At 38.9% G+C, this 24,773-nt stretch overlaps 3 protein-coding genes across 9 annotated transcripts; 2 read left to right on the top strand and 1 right to left on the bottom strand.

The window, feature by feature from the left end:
- The first annotated feature begins 235 nt into the window (after positions 1 to 235).
- On the top strand, positions 236 to 4,639 carry LOC104931819 (signaling threshold-regulating transmembrane adapter 1). Its single transcript, XM_010746911.3, has 6 exons — positions 236 to 392; positions 3,361 to 3,483; positions 3,572 to 3,599; positions 3,714 to 3,775; positions 3,852 to 3,922; positions 4,106 to 4,639. The coding sequence occupies exons 1-6, from the start codon at positions 368 to 370 to the stop codon at positions 4,352 to 4,354; spliced, it is 558 nt and encodes a 185-aa protein (XP_010745213.2). The 5' UTR covers positions 236 to 367; the 3' UTR covers positions 4,355 to 4,639.
- A 2,780-nt stretch (positions 4,640 to 7,419) lies between these two features.
- rh50 (Rh50-like protein) lies at positions 7,420 to 9,248 on the bottom strand. Its single transcript, XM_019256865.2, has one exon. The coding sequence runs from the start codon at positions 9,246 to 9,248 to the stop codon at positions 7,806 to 7,808; it is 1,443 nt and encodes a 480-aa protein (XP_019112410.2). The 3' UTR covers positions 7,420 to 7,805.
- Positions 9,249 to 12,078: 2,830 nt separating this feature from the next.
- arfgap1 (ADP-ribosylation factor GTPase activating protein 1) lies at positions 12,079 to 24,495 on the top strand. 7 transcript variants are annotated; one of them, XM_010746918.3, is made up of 14 exons: positions 12,079 to 12,347; positions 16,020 to 16,090; positions 16,571 to 16,680; positions 16,927 to 17,098; positions 17,218 to 17,318; positions 17,415 to 17,501; positions 17,577 to 17,691; positions 17,779 to 17,835; positions 17,970 to 18,002; positions 18,239 to 18,268; positions 18,972 to 19,028; positions 20,283 to 20,342; positions 20,820 to 20,875; positions 20,967 to 24,495. In XM_010746918.3, the coding sequence occupies exons 2-14, from the start codon at positions 16,031 to 16,033 to the stop codon at positions 21,304 to 21,306; spliced, it is 1,278 nt and encodes a 425-aa protein (XP_010745220.1). In that variant the 5' UTR covers positions 12,079 to 12,347; positions 16,020 to 16,030; the 3' UTR covers positions 21,307 to 24,495. The 7 variants fall into 7 exon arrangements, with proteins under 7 accessions (XP_010745220.1, XP_019112412.1, XP_010745214.1 ...); XM_019256867.2 differs by lacking the exon at positions 20,283 to 20,342 and having other exon boundaries at positions 20,826 to 20,875; XM_010746912.3 differs by lacking the exon at positions 18,239 to 18,268 and having other exon boundaries at positions 12,080 to 12,347.
- Positions 24,496 to 24,773: the final 278 nt, after the last annotated feature.

Consider the following 24,773-nt stretch of genomic DNA (forward strand, 5'->3'; position numbering starts at 1 on the left):
AAGGAATCAAAATAAGCAATATTAACTTTATACTGTTACATGTGATTATGTATATCTTCAAACATACAGAGGATTAAATGGATTTTCTAGAACATTTAATTGTGTGTTGTTTAATTTTGCCAAAATAGGTTTGCAGTCTTACCACTTGTTCCTTTGACATTATTCTCAGTCTAAAAAAGTTTGTGGTTTTCTGCAAAAGCACACATCCTGTAGGGTGTTAACAGTCCTGTGAAAAACCTTTCTTCTGTTGAATTGCTTCACACTGTGTGTGCATGCGTGCAACAGATGCTGTAGTCTTGTTTTTCACATTTAAAAATTGTAAGAGAGCCACACCGAGAGAGTTGTCCTTCATTAAAGCTTTAGTGCCATGGGAAATAATACGACATCAGGGGGTAAGTCTTGATTGAAGATATAAATATAACCGTAACAATAAGTCTTGATAATTTGATATGAAGTGCAAGAGCTACAACTGGAGAGGCTGATTGTTTGTGTAAATTGAAATAATATTGGCAAATCAGTTTTACGTCTTTGGCTGTAGTGCCAGTCAGCCAACAAACCGTGGCAACAAATATGGCTTATCACTGTTGGTAAAAGAAAATACTGAGCCGGTGGTTAGTACAGGGACTAGTTAGGTAACACACACAACGTTTTTAAAGATAAATACATAGCCTAACACACAGATGAATGCACTGAGTAAAACAGGAGCTTCTTTTGTCAGTTTGTAGTTTGTTACATTGAACTTTTTGCACTTGCTACAACTTGCTCCATGGTGACAAAATCAGAATAGGGAGTGGTGCGTCTCCCCTAGTTCTATCATGTATTGTATAGCCAACTCTAAAACTGTGTGCTATGTGAAAGGGGTCACTTAGTAAGTGACAAACTCTCAGAGGATTGTCACCTGATGTAGTTTTCTTCAGCTCTGTGGTGCATTTATCTTGATTATCTTAATGTCGCCTGACATAAAGAGCACTATGAAAACCTCACTGTACACTACGTGCCCTGCACCAAATGATATATAGACAATGTTACCGACTAGCTGGTGTAGCAGCGTTTAGCAGCATTTAGGACAGTGAATATTAGACTTAGGGTTATCAGGTGGCAAAAACAACTCTGAATAAAAGCTAATGTTGCTCCATATCTGGTGGATGTGTAAAAAGGCAATAGGCAATGATTTTCTTCATGATTATATGCCAGAATTGTGTTTACAGCTTATTTTGCTGCTTTAAATAAATTATATTCGTACCAAAATGGGACAGATTTTTCTGACTGGCTCGTATTTGCACCCTGAACAGGTTTAAAAAGGCAGAATTAAGATGTTTGCAGATGGTGTGATGTCTTTATTTTTCTTGATTTCATATTTTTTGCAGCCCAATTAAATATAAAGGTCAGGTAGACTGGACTGAAAGATCAGCTTGTTTTCTATGCATCTCTTTCCACTCAAAATACCTTCCTCAACACCAGTGGTGAAAACACACTCGGCTGATCTGCTACACTGTGGATTATTTTATGCAGCAAACATAAGCAGAATATCGTAATGTCTGATGTGATACATTATGATATTATGCAGTCACCGCTGGTTAGAACTTCACAGCTGATATATGATGTAAATCCATGAACCACTTCACAATTGCCCAGTACCATGCATACTGTGATGTGCTGCTACCATGGTAACAATATGATATAATTATTTCCTCCAGAAACTCTCTGATGAAACTGCGACTAAATGAAGGCAGCCAGTGAAACACACTCAGAGGCATCCTTAAGTGTCACCCAGTGGGTTTATTAGATTGGTGCTGCTTTGCCCAAAGACAACACGCAACATCATGAAAAGACTGCGTTTCACATTGTGACCGCTTTAGTTATACACACACCTCAACTAGTAAGGACTCATAGTCCGTTAAAATGATTCACTGTTGGTGTATTATAAATAATTATTATGTAAGAAGCCAATGCAGAGAAGTCCAATGTGTCATGTTTATGAATAAAGCCTTAATGTGTAAATCCTATATGATATATTCAAATGAGGAAAAAGAACCTTTATCTTCACTGTGAGACAAAAGCAACAAGTTTGTGTCAGCGCTAACAAACCATCAGCAGCCAGTAACCACTACAACCACTGAACAAAAACAAAAACAGTCGACCAAGCTGTCCGAGTTGTTTTTTTCATCTATAGTTAGCGCACCTAAATCGCCTAATTTTAACCGCCTCATTCGCAGTAATATAACTATTATTGTGTGTCTACGCAACTTCAACTAAATTAAATTACCAAGACTATACTATTGCACGTTGGATTGAAACAAGGCTTTGTTTTCCTGACGGGAAATATAACATGTTTTGCTGAGCATGTATTCTTGCAAGAGAAGTGCAATCATGCATGTCACACATAGTGTGAACACCTCGGTAAAACCACACGTTTTGCTGCAGACGACTGAGCAGAAAGTTGCAATGTAAATCTTTTGCTTAAGGACAGCACTGACAGCACTGTACTTGTTACCATGATTTATTTTATTGTCTTGTTTTTCCCAGCAGGAATTGAAATTGAAGCCTTCACCCCTGTTGTGGGTGTTTCGGACCTTGTTTTCGGGACCCTGCAATGACCGACTTACATTCAAATATTCATATTCATTCAAATGTGTTCAGTGGCATAGAGATTTATAATAACTAACTATTGCAGTCTATGTGCCAAACACAAAACAGGACAGGGAACAAGAACAGGAAGCTGCAGTCAGTCAGATATCTGCCCAACTTACAACGTAGCCTTATAACACGGTTGGGGATCGGCTCGGGCATGGGTTGTGTTAGGAAGTTGATGTGTGTGTATACTGACTGTGACAATAGACGCAAATCAATTTCTGTGTTCTTAATTTCGCAGCATTGTCCTTTTTTAAAAACATTTTATGCTGTATCAATATCTTTGTGTAAGAAATGAAATGCACTCTTTAGATATCGCTGTTTCTCTTAGTTCCTAAAATAAATTTTGTCTGATTGTTTGTTGGGCCATAGCGGTGCTGTGGTTAGCTTTGTCACCTAACTGTGTGGGTGGGATACATTTCCTATTTGACTTTTTGTTGTGAGAAGTAGCTTTCACCTCTGACATGCAAGGCTGAGAGTGGATTCAGTCAGTGTTGTCCAACGAGACTATAAAATGTATTTTGCTTCTGTTGGAAAGCCATTAGACCACGATCTACAAGCGTAATATGGAAAGTTAGATCAGAGAGATTGGATATTGTGTGTTTTGCAATGCAGAAGGAGTTGATATATTTTGAAGAGTTTGAAGAGTGTTTTTTTAAGACAGAATCTTTAATCGTTTTATTATAATCAGAATTATATTATGACCCATCTTTTTCTCACTTTCTCTAGACTCTAGATGTCCACTATTTGCTGACTCTCAAACCCTATATTTAATATTCGGGGCTCTCGGCACAATGCTGCTCCTCTCACTATTTTGGAATATTTTTTGCTGTGTATCAAGATGTTCCTCAGGTAATGACTTTCCTTTAAAACAATCTAGTAAAAACAAGTTAACTTCCTGCACCTGTTACTGAATCTATTGTTCTTTATACTGCAACAGGAAAATGTCAAGGAAGGAACAAACGAAGGTATGTCGCCTATATATTTACTGTTTAAAGAAGCAAACTTGCATCATCTTTAAGTCTTGCATTAATTTCAAAGCTGAAAATATATATTTTTTAAAATGGCTTTTCCCATTGCAGGCATGGCCCAAGGCAGATGGAAGAGAATCCTATTTATGGAAACATAAGCTACATGCAGACAAGTAAGTGTTTTGTGCATGTGTGTCTCTCCATGCATTCGTCTGGGTCCTGTTTACAGTGTGATGTTGTTTTCCACAGGCATGACTGTGTTCACCGAAGCCGATCCTTCACACTCGAGAGATCAGCACAGACCCAATTATGCCTCACAGGTAGAGTCTTTAAATCGCTTTATAAAGAATGTTTTACCTGAAGGAGTGTGTCGTTCTCTGCATCTGCTATCAATTCACACACTTCAACAGTTTTAAAGGACAAAGGAAAACAGCAGTAGCTGTCCTGGACATATCATGTTGTGTGGGGATGTTACATAATTGTTTTTTTGTTTCTCCTTTCAGCCCAAAACCCAGGACTGCTACGCCAACCTGACCCTGAAGGCTCCCAGGGTGCAGTCTGGCCGCAGCTCTCCACAGATACAGTACTCAGACGTGGTTCATTTAGAGGAGACGGCAGAGTCAGAGAAGGAAGACGAAGGCAACACAGATGCCCAGTCCACCGTGTCTGATCTGTATGCTTCTGTGCAAAATCAGCGCACCAAAATCGTTGACACCGCAGACACGGGAGAAGGCTACGCCAACCACCTCTAAGAGAAGCTTGACATCCACATGTAGTCTCTGTGCAACTTGACCTTCCTCCACAGGATGGCACTCTTTGTTGTTTGTCTTTACATGAAAAATTACAACCCTCCTGCACTGTGAATGCCATACCTCTCATTTAATGCATTTAAGTGTTGCTAATGTAATTGCAGCTGTATCTTCTGTATACTTACATTATTTGTTCTATATTAAATCACACAGGTATTAATTAATCATATGATCTTTACTGAAATAAACCCATGAACAGTTAAATAAATATCCTGCTTTGAATAATAATTTGTGTCTGATCTGGTTTTCTCGTCACACTTGGAAAATCGTGCTGATACACACGGTCAGCTAAGGTGAGCACAGAGAAATTTCCATCATTCAGCAGATGAATGTGAGGCTTTTTGTGTCAAGCTGCACATAAAACCAGAGTGAAGGTCAAACATTCAATTGAAGTGACAAAAGGCAAAGCACAATTTTGAGTGAAGGGGGACTTTACATTACTTTTCAAGTCCCCACTGCCATATCAATGTTTTAAATCTCATATATATAACCTTTAACCAAAGTAAGCATTTGTGTATAATGATCAGAAAGCAAAACATGAACATGGTGAGGTCATTTATTGTCACATTAACCACAGTTAGAATTAGCCAAATAACAAAAACTGACACAAAATCACATATAATCATGAAACACTTTGTCACAATTAGAATACAGTAACAATATAATAAACGCAGTAGTGCAACAATAAAGCTCATGACCTGAAAGTGACAGGTTTAAAGTGCATGTGGCTCTATGACCAGTGAAGCATTTATGATGCAGATTACTTCAGTATAAGTGCTATGAGTGCTAAACCCTTGATCCCTAACTTTGACCACTACACCTAACCACTACACCTAACCACTATAAGGTTAGGTGGTAACCTTACGCCTAACCCCAACCCTGACCACTAACCCTCTTGAAGTAAAGACGGGAAAGGGTTTACCACTCTGTGAAAGACATACGTGCAGCAGTTTAAGGATAATGTTTCTCATTGTAAAATAACAAAGAATCTGTGGATTTCATTGCCTACGGTTCATAATATAATTAAAATGTTCAGAGAATCAGATCAGATTCAGATGGATCAAGGCCAAAAAACAGTACTGGATGGCCGTGATCTTTGAGCCCTCAGACTCTTAAAATACAGTCACTGTTGTATAATGAGTAGAGCAGTGGTGAGAGGACATACCCCTGAGGGGTGCCTGTACTGACGGTGGTTGTTAATTTTGACAACCTGTGTTCTGCCCAATAAGAAGACGCAGACACAGAGACTGGTGTTTTTTTTTTTTTAAGTCTTGTGGGGAAGATGCATTAAAAGCTAGACTACAGCACCTGCACTTATGTGTCAGGCGCCTCAAATTGCTGCGAGATGGAGAGAGCATCATCTACCGAACCTATTGGCCCTGTACACAGAATGATTTGGATCTAGCATAACACTGGAATTTTATACTGGTTGATAGACCAATTAAAAATAGCAGTCAAGACAGAAGTCAGTTCAGCAGCACACCCTGTTATAATTGGAGGACACAAGATCAGAGATCACAGAGGGGCCAGACAGACTCCTGTTAATGGATATTTGAGATATTCTCAAAATGACAAAGTTCATCAGTAAGCCTGTTTGGCTCCTACAAGCCTGATTTATTTCTTTGAGTTTATTGAAGGCTGATCAAAGGTTTTGTTTTTGATAAGTAAATGTTTAGACCTGCCAAATCACTAATCCTTAATCAGATCTGACACGATCATACAGTATTTAATTAGGCTTGTTGGAAGACGGGGCATTTTAATCTATGTACTTTGTATTTCATGTAACCTTATTTATGGTGGCTGTGATAAAAGTTAGGCAATGTCGAAGATAATACACTTTTTCAATGATTAATGCCCTGTAACGTGCAAAAAAGGACAAGCAGTTACAGATAATGGATTATTCAGGACAACAAGAAGTTGATAAACAAGGAATTTAAACGGGAATGATAAAGACTAATATGGTGGTGATGTGTCAGCCTTTAATCTTGCACTCATTTATCTAACAAATGCTGATGTTAGAATATGCCAGATTAATTAGTGCCTAAATAAAATCTCACAAGAACATTACTGCTAGAGAGCATGTTATTATATACAGTGGTTAAAGAAAATAGTAGTTAGTGTAAGTAGTAGAGGCAGTTGTTCAGTTACGACACAGCTCACAGAGGACAAATTTTAAGGTCAAAGTCATGTGTATTGTTCTTGCAAAAAATGATGAAACTAAACCAGAAAAATGTAACATTATACATGCTTTATCTTCTTAAAAATGCAACGTGCCATGCCATAAAAGGGATGATCAAGCCAACATCAAAGTATCTATAAGCAGACGAGTTATAAACTTTATACCAAATGCAATTTATGTGGAAATGGAATAGAACTTTGCTTTCCCATTGTTCACAATTAGATAAGTCACTTTGTAGACCTCATTATTTAATAAAAGACACCACAGTGATGGAGGAACTGGAAGTTATAGTTATGAAAGTCAAGGTTTACCTTTGTAACCCATGACCTGTACTTTATCACAGTCCAAGCTGGAAAATAATCATTACCTGTTATCTGTTATTTATGAACCTTTCTCTTTTATTTTCTGATTTATGATCTTTTTCTCTTAAGAACACAGAATAATCTTTTTATGGACTTTTTATGGACACTGAAGTTGTTCCAGTTATCTATGATTTATTTTAGTAATGTTCAATGTTGGCTTAAGCTTTCAAGTAAAAAAAAACAGCTGAAGTGTGCCAATAATCTATAGATAAAAGTAATATAAACATATAAATGTAATTCGTAAATAAAAAAAACACTTGTAGTGTAAAGCAATAAACTTTCTAACTGAAGAGGCTACACTGCCTTGATCTGCCTTTAGACTTGGCATTAAACAGATGTTATTGGTTACTACGATAATGATATTTTAGACTCTTGATGTTTTACAGTCTTTGGCTGGCATCGGAAGGAGGAAGTGTATTACTACAGCTGGTAATCAGTAGCCTTGGCAATGAGAATCGATGCCAATGAGCATCAATCTGTGAGAGCATAGCTTGAATATTCAAATGTGCACAGCATGATAAAAATAATAAGAAGAATAAAAAATACATCTGTGTATTCTTAATTATTTATTTCCAATGGAATTTCCAAGTATGTAATATAATTTATTACATTACACGTTATTTCAATATGTCGTATTTTCTTATTTTACGTTCATGACTCCACTCTGCAACATTAAACAGCTCTTGGTAAATGGCTCAAATCCCAGTTATCTTATCTCTGCAACTGGTATCATAATAAGTCACACATATTTAACACTTGCAAACAAGTGCGAAACACCTGTTTACTTTGTGAACTTTTGTTGTAATGCTGTTAGGACAATAATTTAAAAATTTGAATGTCTCTGTGTGATAGCTCAGACTTTGGTGTTCTCAGAGCTCATTTGTTCTTTATCTTCGTGGTTCATGGGCATCTTAAATTCCGCGCTGCTAAAGTCAGCGGGCATGTCAAAGAAGAGCTCATCGTCAAAGCAGTCCTCGTCAGATGGCGACGCCATACAAGACAGCTTCATGACAAAACCGGTGAGCAGCCCGCCAATTGAAGCTGCTGCAATGGTGGAGAAGATAGCTGCCACCTGGTAGAGAGCTTGTTCCTGCCCGGTCCGACCCAAACCCGGCTTCAGCTCTGGAATCAGCTTCTTCAGCTCCAGAAACTTTGGATCTTCCTCAGGTGGAGCACGATGGGAGAAGATTTGGTACATGCTGGGCCCATAGGTTTCCTCAGTGGCTAGGATGATAGCGCAGATGCCTGCTATGGATGATATGAGGCCGGTAAGCCCGTGAAGGTTGTGAATACCACACTGGTCTTGGATCCTCAGGCGTTGGGCCATAAAGGGTGTCAGGTACTTGTAGCCAAAGAAACAGGCAGTGCAACCCATGACACCCAGGGCGTATGCAGCTACAGGAGAAATCATCATGTCCACAGAAGCCCCGACAGTCACACCACCAGCCAGAGTCACATTCTGAATATCAGCCATCGTGAGCTTACCTCTCTTATTGAACACTGCAGAGAGTGCGAAGGCTGTGATGGTGGACGAGCTTAGACCTATAAAAGTGTGGAGTATTGCTCTGTGTTGATCGTCACCCTTAATGGTCAGAGCAGAGTTGAATGAAGGCCAGAACACCCAGAGGAACAGGGTTCCCATTACAGAGAGGATGTCAGAAGAATAACTGGTGATCTCCTTAGCATGTCCTTTATTCAGACTCGGCCGGTACAGCACAAATGTCACCCCTAGACCAAAGTAGCAGGCAAACAGGTGAATAAGAATACTGCCCCCTGCATCATTGATCCTAATGTATTTCAATACAGCCCACTCTGTCACAGAAAAGATCGGGATCTCCAGCAAAGCCATGACCAGGAGCTGAACAGGACTCGTCTTCCCAAGCACGGCTCCAAAAGAGATAAGCACCACAGCACAGGCAAACTCTGCATACAGCAGGTTGATCACCCCCAGGTGAATCTTCCCGCCGTAGTTAAACTGGAAGAAACCTTGTATCACGATCGCCCACTGGATTGAAAATGTAGCCGTAAGAAAGTTGAAGACCATTCCACTGAAGCCGTAGAATCTGAAGAAGGCCAGCAGGCAGCCGAAGCCTATGAAGATCATCACCTGCACGTCGGCGAAGTAGGGGTAGTCACGATACACGGAGTTCTCCATTGGGTTGGTTTCATTGTTTTGAAACTTAGCATTGGCATTGTCGTCGTAGGTGACAAAGGCAGCATAAAGAGCTATAATGACGACCTCCAACACTAGCACGAAGACTGGCAGCCGCACCTTCAAACTTGTAGACTTATTCATGATGATGCACAGCACACTGTAACTCCCACAGCGGCTGCAACACCACTTTTATACCTATATTTTATCAGATAAGAGCAACTAATGGTATTGGGTAAGGAGCATGACCCTACTGCTGCACTTTGAGTAGAGACTGTACTTTAATACCCTGTCTCGCCCCCTCCTGTTTCTCATTATAGAGTAGATTCATGGCAAATAAAGGCTTAATAAAGATACTGTACAACAAAGGCTTGATTGAATTTGCCTATACTTACTACTTACTGCATACTGATTCTTTCCTCACAAAGAGCAAGTGACAGAAGCACTGCATGCCATGCTCTAAAATGTGAGACGCTTTCAAACATTTACCAGTCCAAAAAAAAAGAAGAGTAATTTGCAATATTGAAGGAGAAGTGTAGAGAGAATTATCTCTTAATTGTTCAGCTGTTGTTAGAGAGAACCACTTCCAGCTATATAGTCTTCTACTATGAACAATTTATTTAGGATTTAAGGACAGGCGTATTCCAGGGTAGCTGTTATATGAACATATATAATCAAAGTCACAGTCTGTTACCATAAGAGGGAAGGTAGATTACAGATTTTGTAGACTTTTGTGTTGCCAAGAACTATGGCTGAGAAAATAACCTTAGACAAAATAGTTCCGAAAGATGTTGCAGAGAAAATGCTTGTAGTTGAAACAGAGCTACCAATATTATTTTGGGTAGAAGACTGAGTGGTCTGAAAAGACCCGTGGACCTATATTTATATTCACATGATATTATAAGGGAGAGAAACATTTAGTTTTAGTTCATAGGTGTTGAAATGTTTAATAAACTGATGACAGTATTAGGTGCCACAGTGGTGCAGTGATTAGCACTGTCGCCTCACAGCAAGAACCTACCAGCAAGCTGTGACCTTTCTGTCTTAATTGGTGACTCCACATTGCCCATATGTGTAAAATGTGAGTGTTTTTTTTCCCCCTCTATATGTCAGCCATGTGATGAACTATTGACCTATCCAGAGTGAACTCTGCCTCTCGCCCAATGTCAGCTGGGATTGGTTTCAGACTCTCTGCCAACCTGATATGGATAAGCGCTCATAAATATGAATGACAGTAATAATTATAGTTAATCCTGATAATAAAAGATTAGGATGTAAATGAGCCTAGAATATGTAATATATATTCTATGTACTGATGAATTCCTATTGTGTTATCATAATCAGATATTAGCTAAGCATGTATGATGATGAGGCTATGTAAATGCAAGGTTATTTATATAACACCGTTCAGACTGTCTTTTATCCACCTACCTCATGTACATAAAGCACCCGGCTATATAAACCATATTTATTTTAGCAACCAATTCTGTCAACAAATGTTATTTTTGATATTCATGTATATATATAAAACCTGTTAAGCTTGCTATCCTTGTTTTTAGCTGTCTATATCCGTGTATGTACACTGGGAGCAAAGTGAATCCCTTGCATGTGTACACATACCTAGTCAATACACGTGTATCTTACTCTGACCTTTCAAACACACTGAGGTAATTCAGAGTGCTTCAGTTTCAGGGTCTTGGTATTGTGCATGCCGTCACACTGTCATGGCTTACTGGGACAACTTGAATGCAGTCATTGTTCACTTTTTTTTTTTTTTTTAGCAACACTTGTGCTTTTACTACTATGACAAGTCCAAATATCTAGTGTGCAAAAGGCCTTTTGGGTGTAGCTGGAGTAAAACACATAATTTAGCCTAATACACTCAATGTATGCAGGACTTATGCATTTCAAAATGTCCATCCATTTATATTACATTGATTTAATATAAATCAACGAATAAACTTAATGTGTAGCTGAAGTAATAAGATTTATGTAATAGTACTACCAACCAAACCAAACAGCAAAAATGAATGCAGTCATTTTGAGTGTATTAGTGCTGTCACACATCAACACCTTCATCAGGCAGAGGAGCAACAGACAAACCGGTCAAATATTTTTTTTTACATAGTTTTTGTATAGATGTTTAGCACTTTTATTTATTTATTTTCTATGCAAATGTTTAATAATCTATCTATCTATCTATCTACATACATTTACACACATCTTTTATATATATAGATGTAAATATAGTTTCTTCTGTCTGTGTAGTTGTACTGAGTTAATATGAAAGGCTGTGTGTGTTAGTTTCATGTGAAAATAGCTCAGTTGGCCTTTTATGCCTTTAATGATACATTCAATCATACATTAATCTTAACCTGTTGCACTTATGTCTTTCACAGAGTGGTGAATCCTTTCCCATCTTTACTTCAACGACTTAGTTATTAATCTATCTATCTATCTATCTATCTATCTATCTATCTATCTATCTGGGGGCGGCAGTAGCTCAGTCCATAGAGACTTGGCTTGGGAACCGGAGGGTGGCCGTTTCAAGTCCTGCATGGACCAAAAAATATGGAAGGACTGGAAGCTGGAGAGGTGCCAGTTCACCTCCTGGGCACTGCCGAGGTGCCCTTGAGCAAGGCACCGATCCCCCACCCCCCAACCGCTCGCCGGGTGCTCCTTAGGGGGGCTGCCCATCACTCCACCATCTCTCTCCACATTTGCATGTCTATGCCCTTGTACTGCATGTGTGTGTGTCTGGGTTAAAATGCATGTCAAAATAAAATAGAGTGAAAAAAGAATTTACCCTTTATCTATTAAAACCATGTGATTCATATGCATGGAAACTTTCTTTGTAATTTTGCATTAAGTGTATCATGTGTAAGAGTGTAGTCTGCACAAGAAAGAGTGTTTGCACCTCCACCCAGGAGGAGCAGTGGAGGGAGGCAGCAGAGAGACAACAACAACAAAAACAGGAGGTGGAGGAGAAGAAGAAGAAGGAGGTGGAGGAGGACTCCCATGATGCACCGCACTGCCAACGTATGCAAACAGAGACATGGCTGCCGGTGTGTAGCCTCAGCAGCCCGTCGTCGCTCCGTCCTCCTGCCGGCCCTCACTCGCAGCCCGTGACCGTGTAACAGTCGCCGTGCCTCGGCCACAGGAGAGGAAAAGCCCCCCCCGCAGAGTTTCCCGGCGGAGCCGTCTGACAAAGCAGCGTCTCCGGTGTCCATCAGTCACGGACAGGTAACGGATCATTAGCTCAGCAGCAGCAGCAGCTAACGTTAGCGAAGACACGTTAATTAAATTTAAACAGTTTAATTAAAAAAAATGTGAGTTTATAAATGAAGTTTAAATGGTAAAATGACAACAAAGTCAACTCAGTGTTGTCAGGTCTGAGTCCTGTGTGGCAGCTGAGGTGTGACACGACTGCAGGTCTGACTCAACATGAAGATCTGTGACATGCTCAACCTGTAAAAATATATAATAAAGACATTTAAGGCTGAAGTCTGCACCAAACTTCTGTTAAAGAGGGACAGGTTTGACCATGTGAAGATGAAAAACAATGAAAGTTACATTCAAATGCACTCATTTTTATATAAAAACACCTGTAATATACTCATAACATGTAGAATACATGCTTTTATTTACATGATTATGTATTTCATGCTATTATTTGTTTGATATTGAACATTTATCTTTTATATAAAGAGTTTTTACATTTCATAAGTTATCTAAAAGGTCCATTAACGGTCTAGTGCAGTGTTTCTCTAACTTTGTACCACCTAAGAAAATATTAGTTTCAACCATAAAATACAGTCAAGCCTGTTTGGCTACAGACCGTTCACATAGAAAGGCAGGTTTATTCTACACTAGACATTGTCTGTAGATTTTATGGTGGAAAAACTGTCAAACTGTGACAGTAAAAGACCATAAAATGTCTTTTTCAAAACCTTTATATATACGTAATTTTAAGGGAATTCATACAGTAGAATTTTATGTTAAAAACTGTTAATTATACACTAAAATACCATAATACTTAATTCACCGTAAAACCTACAAACATGCTTACACCAGGGGTGTCCAAACTTTTTTTTAAAGAGGGCCAAATTTGACAATGTGAAGATGCCCGGGGGCCAATAATAACATTTAAAACATGAAAAACCAAATCTAAGCCAATCAGGCGTTAACAAATCGAGAAAAAAAAATTCTTCCTTTCTTTAGATTACCGTAGATTAGATTATACTTTTATCCCACAGCGGGGAAATTCACTTGTTACAGTAGCAGAAGTAACATAAAAAAGGCAGAAGTATCTTTCAACCTATACAATAAACAAAAAACAAACAACAGACAAGTGTGCAGACGTGCAACACGAGTACTAAAGGTAAAAGTGGCGTGATATAAATAATATTGCACACGGTAAGTAATCAAAATGGAAATATACATACAGATATATCTGTGCGTTTTGAATAATATATATGTCGAGACTGATGCTGCTACTGCAAAGTCGATAGGCCAATGTCCGCCGATAATGTCAACAGACAAATAGTCAGGCTCTACTGTTTTCTCTCACCTGAATGTCTGTGAGTGTCTGTGAACACATCACACCTGCCTGTGAATCCATCCAAAGACAGACGTTGTGTTGTATTTTGTACTGTGTCTGCGTTTTTTTTGGACAGTAACATCAGTATCTCTAAACTACTGCTAAAATGATTAGACGGAAGATTTACTAGGTGATTATTGTTTCATTGTAAATTTATTGTATTTTGGTTTTGGACTGCTTTCACCAACCATTTTTGTACATTTTATAGTTGACGTATCTTACAGTTTAAATAATAAAACCAGTGTTCTTCTACAAACATCTCTTAATACTTTCATGCCTGTGGCTCTCCCAGCCAAACCCAGCTATCCCTGCTGAATACATAAATCTTAAACATTCACAAACATATAGTTTAAATATATAATAGTAGTATAAAACCAGTGTGGACTGGGCAATACATTTAACTAGAAAATTCCCGCAGAAATTTTGAGAGTAACGAGTGGGCTGTTGCCGGGGGTCTGTATTCAAAAAGTACACCTCAAATAGTCATTTTTAACATGTATTAGACACATGAGCACCTAACGTTAATGCGCTAGCCATTAATTCTAGCATTAGCCGCAAATGTTAGCAATTATCATGTCTTTACTACAATGAGCAAAGTCTTATTTTGAAGGGACTCTTATTCTGAAAATAGCCCCTCCTCCCTCTCCTCCTTCAGGCAGGCTTGAGGTTGCCAAGCAACCAGGACCAACTTCTGGCCCTAATCAGCAGAGCAGTTACTGCACTTGTTAGAATGTCAGTTGGAAATGCTGACAGAGAGAGAGAGAAAATGCTGAGACCACCCCTCGAACAGGAAGGATTTCTGGCCAAACCGTAATTCCAATCATTGAACTGAAATCACTGGGAGCATCCTGAGCCCTTCCTGAACGTCTACATAGTTATTTTGTGTTGATAAAGTGAATAAATGTGACCTTTAGAGCGATTCAAAGAAACGTTACTTCTGCTTTCCTCCAGAAATGTTCCCGCCTTTTTAACATGGCAGTCTATGAGGCTGTGGATTGGTGTTGCTCGCGCATCTTTGTGTGTTACGCCAAAACTATAAGTCTGACAGCTTTAGCAGACGAATGTGAGTGAGAAGACAAATTTTCCTACGTTTCTATGTATAATTCATGTCTGTAGTGGGGCATCTGAGGCCACAGTAGTCGAATACGTTTTATTTATTCACTGATTTTTCTCTCTGCTCCTCACTCTAGCTGACTCGTGTCGTGGGCATTCGTCACTAATGACAGTAGAACATAATTGAGCTTACTCAGCACACAGGTGTCATTAATTTTATGAGCAACACCTGTTCTTTTCTTCCGGTGACTGCTCTGACAAAGGTCTGTGTCTCAGATAAAAATAAAGGTAGAGGTTACAGCTGTGAATGAGCGTACCCATAGCACCATCGGTGCTGTCATTTCCTGCATTTCCTAACAGGTGTTACAATGATCACGTAGCTTATGCGAGGTCAGCCAGGCCGCTGGCGATCATTCACTGCACAACGACACAGGATAACTTGTGAGACTGAGCCGGTTGCAGATATTTGTTTATTATGAGATGGTTGGAAAGTTTGGGGTGCACGGTGTCAGCTGAAATGTTTCGCAAAATAATGAATCTTCATTGACATAAAGGAATAGAAACTTAAGTTTCAGAAACAATTAGTTGTCCTTAGATTTACTGTTTGATCATGTTTTGAAATAAAATGCAAATGCTCAAATATACATGTAGCAGGGTGTCCCTGCTCTGTCCCTATATCAGCTACAGGTACATGTAGCAGGGTGTCCCTGCTCTGTCCCTATATCAGCTACAGGGCCACTGATTTCATCCATTTATCAAACAAAAATCAAACAAAATTTTAATCTCTTTTTTTTTTTACTGTCACATCTGATAATCCAAAATAATAAATCCAAAGATGAATTGATTAATACAGATAATCATTATTTACAGCCACACTCATGATATATATTGATATTTGGGCTTCTCATAGGGCTTATCTCTCAGAGCGTCCACATCAGTAATAATCATTCTTCACGTACACTTACACTACATTACTTCACTGAAGGTTCTGCTTGCTGCTTTCCTCTAGTTTCCAGGCACAGTTCATCTCAAACAATCCTGCTCTCCGCGGACCAGGGCCAGGTTTGTTTTAGAAATTTGCAAATTGCAATTAAAGAAAAAAAGATGTATCACTTCCATTTTTCTCTCGAAGAGACCGCCCAATGGGCATATGTGATTTCAGTAGGTGAAATACAGGCGATTCCTTGAAGGATTGGTAACGTAAAGTTGGGTTTGATAACTAAATGTTATGTTTAAGAAGATCTTCCACTGTTCTCTTTCAGTGTGGGTCAAGATGGCGAGTCCAAGGACCAGAAGAGTTCTGAAGGAAGTGAGAACCCAAGATGAGAATAATGTAAGTCTTCGTGTGGCTTCCTTTTCACTTCGTAGTCAAAAATAGTGTCACCTCACTGCAGCATTATAATTCTCATAGCAGGTAGCAGGTGTTTGGGAGGCTTGCAATGTAGCACCTTCCCACAAACCCTTCACAAACTCTCCCCCTCTTCCATCTTCGTTCAAATAAATGGTGGGAGTGATTTTCGGTGAGAATTTCGCTGCCAGTGCTTGTTGGCCGCATCTTTGGCAATAACATGTTTTCGAACCTAAAAATAATTCTATTACATAAATAAGTCAATTATTGTTTTTGTGTTATTTAACTGACATGCTTCATAAGAATTACTCAACGTTTAAATATAAATGTTTACTTCATCAAGAGGTTTTAATTGTAATGGAGAGATCTTTGCTCCCAAGAACTTCTTTGAGCGTTCAATTTTAAGATCCACCGTCAATATACGAATTTATTAATTATCGAATGTATCTTTTCTATATTTTTCAGCTATGTTTTGAGTGTGGGGCTTTTAACCCTCAGTGGGTTAGTGTGACCTACGGGATCTGGATTTGCCTTGAGTGCTCTGGCAAGCACAGAGGCCTAGGAGTACATCTCAGGTAAGAATGTATTATGGTGTTGATTGCTGTCATGATTTATAGTAATAATTTAAATAGTATCGCACTTAAATCACAATTAAAGTGCAGGTATAAAAAGGATAGAAACAGACATACCATACGTATAAACATACATGACATATATTCATACCTATGTTTTATGCGTAGAAGGATCAGTCAGAACAACAAGCATTAAATATTTCGACCTGATAACGATGCATTCATTTCATCTCACTGCCCTGTCCGCAGCTTTGTGCGCTCCGTCACCATGGACAAGTGGAAAGACATCGAGCTTGAAAAGATGAAAGCGGGAGGAAACGGAAAATTCCGCCTGTTTCTTGAAGTGCAAGATGATTATGATCCCACCTGGACTTTACAGGAGAAATACAACAGCAAACCTGCTGCACTCTTCAGAGACAAGGTAAGTGTGTATTGGTGTGTCAGTAGAAATCTATTAGAGCTGATGTGAGATTTCTACTTTTGAAGGCGTCCTCCTCTTCCCCAGATTCATTCACACTCTTTTGACTCTTTACATGACAGGTGGCAACTCTAGCCGAGGGTAAGGAGTGGTCCATTGAGACATCCACTGCCAAAAACTGGACATCCCCTCAACCCAAGACCAGCCTTTCATCCTCTCATCGGTAAAAACGTGAAAGAAATGTTTCACACTGAAGCCCAGTGTAAAGTCAAGATACAGGACATATTTAAAGCAGTGAATTCATGTTTCTGTCCTGTAGCTCTGGAGGACCTGGACAAAACACAGCAAAATCTAGCGACAAAGCTTTTGAGGACTGGTTGAGTGACGACGTTAACTCATATCAAAGGTAAATTTCTTTTTATTATGCACTCTTCTGTTTGTCATTGTCTGAAAATAAATGTTCCTTTTTCTGCTTCTTCAGCGGAGGGGGTTACAGTGGGAATCAAGAGAATCGGTATGTTGGCTTTGGCAACACGGTGACTCCAGAGAAGAAAGAGGATGACTTCATCAACAACGCCATGTCTTCTATTTATTCAGTAAGCCAGTGTAAATATATCCTTTGGCTGAGCGGCGCTCTCTGTTGTATTTTTCTTCCCCTGTGATGCTTTTCTTTGCTTTTGCAGGGTTGGAGCAGTTTCGCTGTCGGAGCTAGCAAGTTTGCTTCTATCGCTAAAGATAATGTAAGTGTGTTCACACGATAAATCTTCATAAAAATAACAACCCTTATATAAAAAAAAATAGAGGTAATTAATTCATTTCTCCCCCTCATACAGACAACTAAACTGGCAAACATTCATTTCTCCCCCTCATACAGACAACTAAACTGGCAAACCAAGCAACCTTAAAGGTAAGACTAATATAGTCATGACTAACCTGTTATCAGTGCTATTAATATTCATAATAAGGTTTTTGTTTGACCTGAATTTTCTTATGTCCTTTTTTTGTATTCTTACCCTCTTACTTAGGGGACTTAGTAGAGTGTATAGCATTTTTCTTGATAAATCTCTCAACATATAATGCAAACTACAAGCTGTAATAACTGTTTTAACTACTTTAATATCTCTTTGCCTTCTCTGGATGTAGTTAAAGGGCTATAAAGCGCCCCCAGAACCGGTAAAGCAGATAATAGGTGCATGGCGCTTCTTCCACATCATGTTGTTTTTATTTTAAGACGCACATCACCCGTTTTTCTTTATTTACTTCAGCTTTTTTTTTTATATTTAAAAAAAAAAATGTTGGTTGTCATCTTCACACGCTTCTGCTTGGATATACCACGCGTCATGTCTGCTTTTGTATCTGTATTTTGAGTTTATGGATAACCTGACGAAGACATTTTAATAACTGTATTGTGGAATGTGGTCGTCGCTCACATGCATTGATAAAAAGGTTATCCATTCGTGCATGATATTTTTGTGTTGATGGCTGTAGAGGTGTAATGGTATAAAAAAAAAAACAAAGTCTTTCAGTATGATTCATTGAAATCAATACATAGCAACATGTTTTTATGTATCGGTGTTGGCTATTCAATCTTTTTGTTACTTTTCTAAAGAATAAGGTGAGAAAAGAATCTGGAAGAAAGAATATCATGAATCTTTTATGCTACTCTGCAGAACTTAGAAGCAGGATGATGTCTTTACACATCAGTGCAAGTTTGTTTGAACCATTACACCCTCTAGTGCTTGTTCGGTGTCATGGTGAATGGGAATGATCAGTCTCTTCATGCAACCGCAGAACAAGCAGCTCAGTGTCTTGCTCTGCTGTGAATGTTAAACTGTGTTTCATTCAAAGTGAATTCTCCCCTCTGACTTCCAACTAGGCCACAGAGTTAGGACAGTCAATAAATGAGAATGTTGTCAAACCTACCCATGAAAAGGTAACATTGATGTTTGAAGTTGTTGATTTTGGTGGTGGGATGTAGTGCTTTTAGAAAAGAGAGAGAGAAAAAGAACAGCTTCAGATGTGAATGTGCTATTTTCTACACTACGCTTTGCCTGTGCTAGTTTATCTGCTTTATGCCGGCTTACATTAAACGACAAAAGCTGTGGCGAAAAAGAGCGAAACAGAAATAAAACCTTTTTGTTTTGTTTCAGTTAGTGACTCAGCGTTGGGATTTCCAGAAGCATACAGCTGTAAACTGTTTATCTGGGAACGGGTGTGAGTCAGCGTGAACTCTCAGCACAGTCACTGGTCAAGCCTTTTGAGTACATTTCTATATTTTTAAATCTTTTTCTGATAACATGCCTCATTCGAAGGCATTTAAAACACATGCACACGCAGCAAATGTTGTAATCCAATTCAGCTTTCAAAGCTGTGCCACACCCTCCTTTACAAATAAGGAAATCTGCGTTTGGTACGGAGATCTTAACCAAATTTATGAGCCCGTAAATCTCACAAAGAGCTGAATTTATCTCCTCCTTCCCCAGAAATGTAAGTCAGGCTTCACTGCTCTGTGCTGCCAGATAAAATGCCACCGTCTCGGTCCTTAGGTCTCGTACACGGTGAGGTTTTCTTGCCACACGCTGTAAACACGAAATGACACAACCCGGAGCTCTTCAAGCTGTTTGCTCACTGTCTCTGCAAATTCAGTGTGATTGATCTTTTACATGAAAAGTAATGTTTTTATTATAGCAACATGTATGAATTGAATAATACGTCATGCTGAGTGTTTCCACATAACTTGCTCTAACGCTTACTGTCACGCGATCAGCTCCTGGATGTGTCTGTTCATGAGATCAAATCAGTTTTTAATTGGCTGAAAATCTCTCTCACCCTGCTGTGTGGTGGGTTACAGCCTAGGATGGAAAGCAGGAAGCCCAGTGATGTTTTTGTCTTTTAATGTACAGCTGGCATTGGTAAATGAAGGTATCTATGTATGTATGTATGTATCTAGTATGTGCTTTACCTCGTGAAAAACGGCCTTATTTTCTCTAGAGAAGAAGAATAACCTTTTGTTAGGCTCAAACAAAATGTTATTGTTTTCTCACGTTGATCACGACTAACAAAACACAAATCACTTTTCTTGCAATCCAAGACAAACTGTCGCTCACTACATGTTCTGTTTGACAAATGTATGTGGATGCATTTTTATTTATTTATTCGTTTTTTAACGACAATTTGGCTCATCCAGGTGAAAGATGGCAAATTGCTAGATGAAATGGCAGTCAGCATGACTGAGCTGGCAAACAAGGTAGGACGGGGCAGACCTCTGCCACTCTGTAAAGACGCAAAACCAGCCTCCTGAGTGAGGAGCAGCAGCTCTGATCCAACACTTTTCTGACCATGCCAGGACCAAAAACTTTAGAGGCACCCCCCCCTAATATCTTAACACTCATAGGAGACTGGTTTTGCTCTAATGATGAATGTTTGAACAATACTAATTTCATGTAATCTCTCATTTGTCTTGCTGCCAATTTTAATCTGGTGGTGAGTACTCAGTAGTCAGTTTTTCTGATGTAATGTGTTAATAGATTTATTATTATTACTGCCTCTGATTTCAGCTAAAATTAAAATTGTGGCATTGATTGTTTATGGTATTTATAAGTCCCTTCACATGTCACTTCTTTCACCACCTTATTTGATATTAGTTTTCTGTTTAAGTAAAATCTTCCTGATGTTTTAACACTTCACATCACAGCTGTCAGCTCAAGTTTCCTCTGCTCTTTAGGTTCAGGGAGCTGGTGCAAAACTGACTAATCTCTTCACTGGAAAACCGGAAGACGGGTATAAACAACAACAGCATACAATTTTAATCTCTCGCATACAAATTCCTTCAAGGTGTTCAAGCATTTCTTCATCTTTCCTGACTGTTTAGGTCTACTGGAGACAGCTACCAGAACATGGATGCCACTGAGGGATATCAGGGCAGTTCAAGCCAGCCTGTCAATAGGGACTTTTGGGAAACCTTTGGCAGCAACAACTCCTTAAAGGCAAAGAAATCTCCCAGCAGTGACAGCTGGACCATCGCGGATAACTCTGCAAAGAAGAGCTCTGACAGTTGGGACAATTGGGGCTCCGAAGCAGCGTCCAACAATAAACACAGCACAGAGGAGAGCTGGGAGGCCTGGGACAACAACTGGGAGAAGGCAGAGGGGAAGACGAAGAAGAGTCCCACGAAACCCGCTGAGGAAACCTGGGATAATGCAGACTGGTAGTGACTTCACAACCACACATCTCTTCATCTTTTTCCCCTTCTGTCTGTCTCTCTCTCTCTTCATCTCACTGGCCCTTCAGGGAAAGTGCTCCGTCAGCTGAGTTTCCATCATTCAAAGTATATTTATTATAAACCCAAGAAACAATACATGAAGCCCGGGGTTAACTTGACCCCATTATTAAATGAATATTCTTTAATTATACAACACTGACTTGCAGTCATTTATTTTTTGGTAAATCACCTTCATCGAAAGGAAATTAATGTAAATCAGATCATTGTAGATATGGTCATAACTTCCCAAATGTAATCCCCTTAATGGTGAAGCCAGTGTCATTGGTTTAATCATACTGGTTTTCAGTCCACTGCATAAAAAACGATGCATGAAAGAGAAAGTCCGACATTGTAAATATAAATCCTTGTAGATACAGTATGATTGACTAAACAACAATGACGTTTCCCGTCTGTTCTATCAAAGTGATTTGTTGTTGTCTCTGGACCTTTTGCACATTTGTTTCTGTAGAATTGATTTTCAGCTCTTTCCATACGGCACACTCACAAATTATTATGATAAATGAACAAATGGCTCCCATTAATCAAAGTCTGTGAGGATCTGTAAATTTTAAATGAAATAATCTAATGTGTAATGAGGTGGGCTAATTGACCTTTATAGTATTATTTGTTTGTTTTGTTTGTTAAAAATGTGCAAGTAGTCAGTGGATTTGAAAGCAGAGAGCTGCTGATACATTATACTGTTGTCAAGACCGGAAAAAATGATACAATAGGATGTTTTAATGTTGAATTTAGTTTGTCCTGAACAAATGCAGTTTATCACGAATCGATGAATCTGATGAAATGTTTCCTTTGCTTTAGGGTAATCACATGTAATGTACCGTAATCTCAAAGGATTTGTTGATTTATTTCATTCAAGTTAATGAGCTGTTGAAATTAATTTTGATTGGTTGATACAATATTATGTCTGTACTTTGACTTTTTTTTAATTATTATTTTTTTTATCTGTTGTCAAACAGCCCAGAACCTGTGACTACAACTATTTGTTACGCAGTAAGTCTTTCAAATGAGAGTTCATGCAGTCAGGACAAGCTGTACCAAGGCTGCGTGACAAACTTACATTCTCTTATAACAACATATTACAGTGAGTGATGGATCATATTATGAAAGACACTTGTTGGATATCAGCATCCATAATTTGATTATTAATTCAGATTCAACATTTGGAAGTTTAATTAACTAAAATGATTATATATATAAATATATATACAGTTTATTGTAGATAATTTCACACAGAAGTCACTCATTGCAGGGTGATGTTCTGTATGTACTGTATGGGTGGTGGTGGTGGTGGTGTTTCTAATATCTGGACACTTACGGGGTCTGTAGACTACATTGTTAACTGCATGGTGTTGCCTGTGAGCCTGTAACTTGTGACCTCAGCTGAACTGTAAATTTCATCCCGTATGAAACAACGCTGTACGAACTGTTCTCCACATCTGTGTTATTGCACCTTGGTCATTATGTATTGTTATGATTTGGTGTCAGAAGATATCTTAGCACCTACATTGACATCTGAATTGTGGTGTAATGATGATGATGATGATAATAATAATGAGGCTCGTTATTACGCTGGATGCTTCTATAGCTCCCAAACACTTGCTATGAATTAATCAAGTGCATCCCTCAGTCAAATGAAATGGCAGCTGCACTCGCATTGTTCATCGTGGATGCAAATGTTTCATGAAAAGCTCATTGTTTTAACAAGTGGTAAAAATATACGTAGTCCGTGTGAAATTGAGTATTCACAAACAAATGCTCTGGTGATGGAGATGTCGAGGCACCTGACTTCCTTATGTGGCCTTTAATTCCCTATAACATGAAGTGTTGCGACTGTAAATGACTTTCGTTTTTTTTGTACATGTTTTAACATACAGATCTTCATAAATGATGCAAACCACTAAACTCAAGTTAAATTACGCTTCAGCCTATTCCACCTCCAGGGTTTGAGTTTGATTTGAAGTTAAAGAATAATATCTGAGCACATCTTAACACGGCTGGTTTGCATCTGGTTGGCCAGTAGTCAGTTAATAACTACGCACAGAGCAGTGTACCGGTGTAATAGAGCTGTATACATTTAGCTGTGCTTCTATAGGTGGTACACATCGGACCTCATGATTGGTTAGAATATTTAACTATCGCAGGTTTTAACGTGTGAAGGATAAATCCTGCCAACTTTACTCCATTCCCATGTCCTACCTCTAAGAAGTCTTCAGTTTACTGCCCCTTTTAAAACTTGTTTTTTAACGTAGACTTTCTCCCAGCAGGCTCGCTTTGCCGTGGCTAACTTTGTCATGCGTGTTAAAAACAAAGTGACAAAGATGGGTCTACACGATCGGTGTGTTTCTCAGTGATGACGCAGTGATGTTTGCAGTCATGTCATGTACTTTTCTGTCAGCCGTGATCGCTTTCCGTTGATGTCAGTTTGCCTGTGTGTCTCTGATGCAGTGCGGTGTACATGTCACTAAATCAACTTATCAGTGATAATGTCAAATGATATATTCGACCTCAACTTTCCATATATCTAAAGATTTGTCAGTTTTATTGGGTTTTTTTGTATGAATGGAAGAAGTGCTGCGATATCTCACTTTAAAGAAGGGAAATATTTGACCAGTCACTCGCCTGTAACCGAACTCAGTTATGAAATATCGTTTTTGGGTTTTTTTTATTGGTGAATGTCCTGTTGGGGTTACTGGTACACTTGAACTGCAGAATGTGTCACTGACTGAAATGCATTTAACAGGTCTTGATGTTTTTTTTTTATGTTATAAAACCGATGTAATCTGATTTGAAACTTTCCAGAGCAGCAGTGGAGCTCAGTGTCTGTGCCTGTTGAAACATTTGAGATTGGGTAATGTCCGTGTTTGTTGATGAAAACTATTATGTCAGAAATACTATTTTTGATGTCATGCATGAGATGTAACGTGGAGCTAAATACATTCAGCTGTTTAAAGTTGTTCCCTCGGTGAGTTTTAAGTGCAGTTGTCTGCTTGCCCCCCTTCAAGTGTCACCAGCAGCCATCCCATGAGGTGAGCCAGTGTTACCCACTCAGTTTGAGGCTGTGGATATTTTTCCTGTACACATGGTTTCTGTGCTCAATAAAAATGTATTGTAACGTGAATGCAATAGGGTTTGACTGGCTATCTGTCCGGTGCAGGATTTAGAGCCGTTTGATTTGATACACAACCACATAAAAATGTTCTGGAAACGTGGTGATGAGTTTTGCAAAACTTTCCACAAGCTTTAGAGATGATCAATATGTTAGTGCTCCTGCAAATAAATGAGAAAATTATTGTTATTGTTCCAATAAGGAACTATCAGCTGACAAAGTGAATGAACACTGCAGGTATATTATACTGCGGGATGCTTGTTGGGTGCACCATAATTAATGTCCAGCCA

The sequence above is a fragment of the Larimichthys crocea genome, chromosome VI (assembly GCF_000972845.2).
Source record: "Larimichthys crocea isolate SSNF chromosome VI, L_crocea_2.0, whole genome shotgun sequence".
Taxonomy (NCBI): Eukaryota; Metazoa; Chordata; class Actinopteri; family Sciaenidae; genus Larimichthys; species Larimichthys crocea.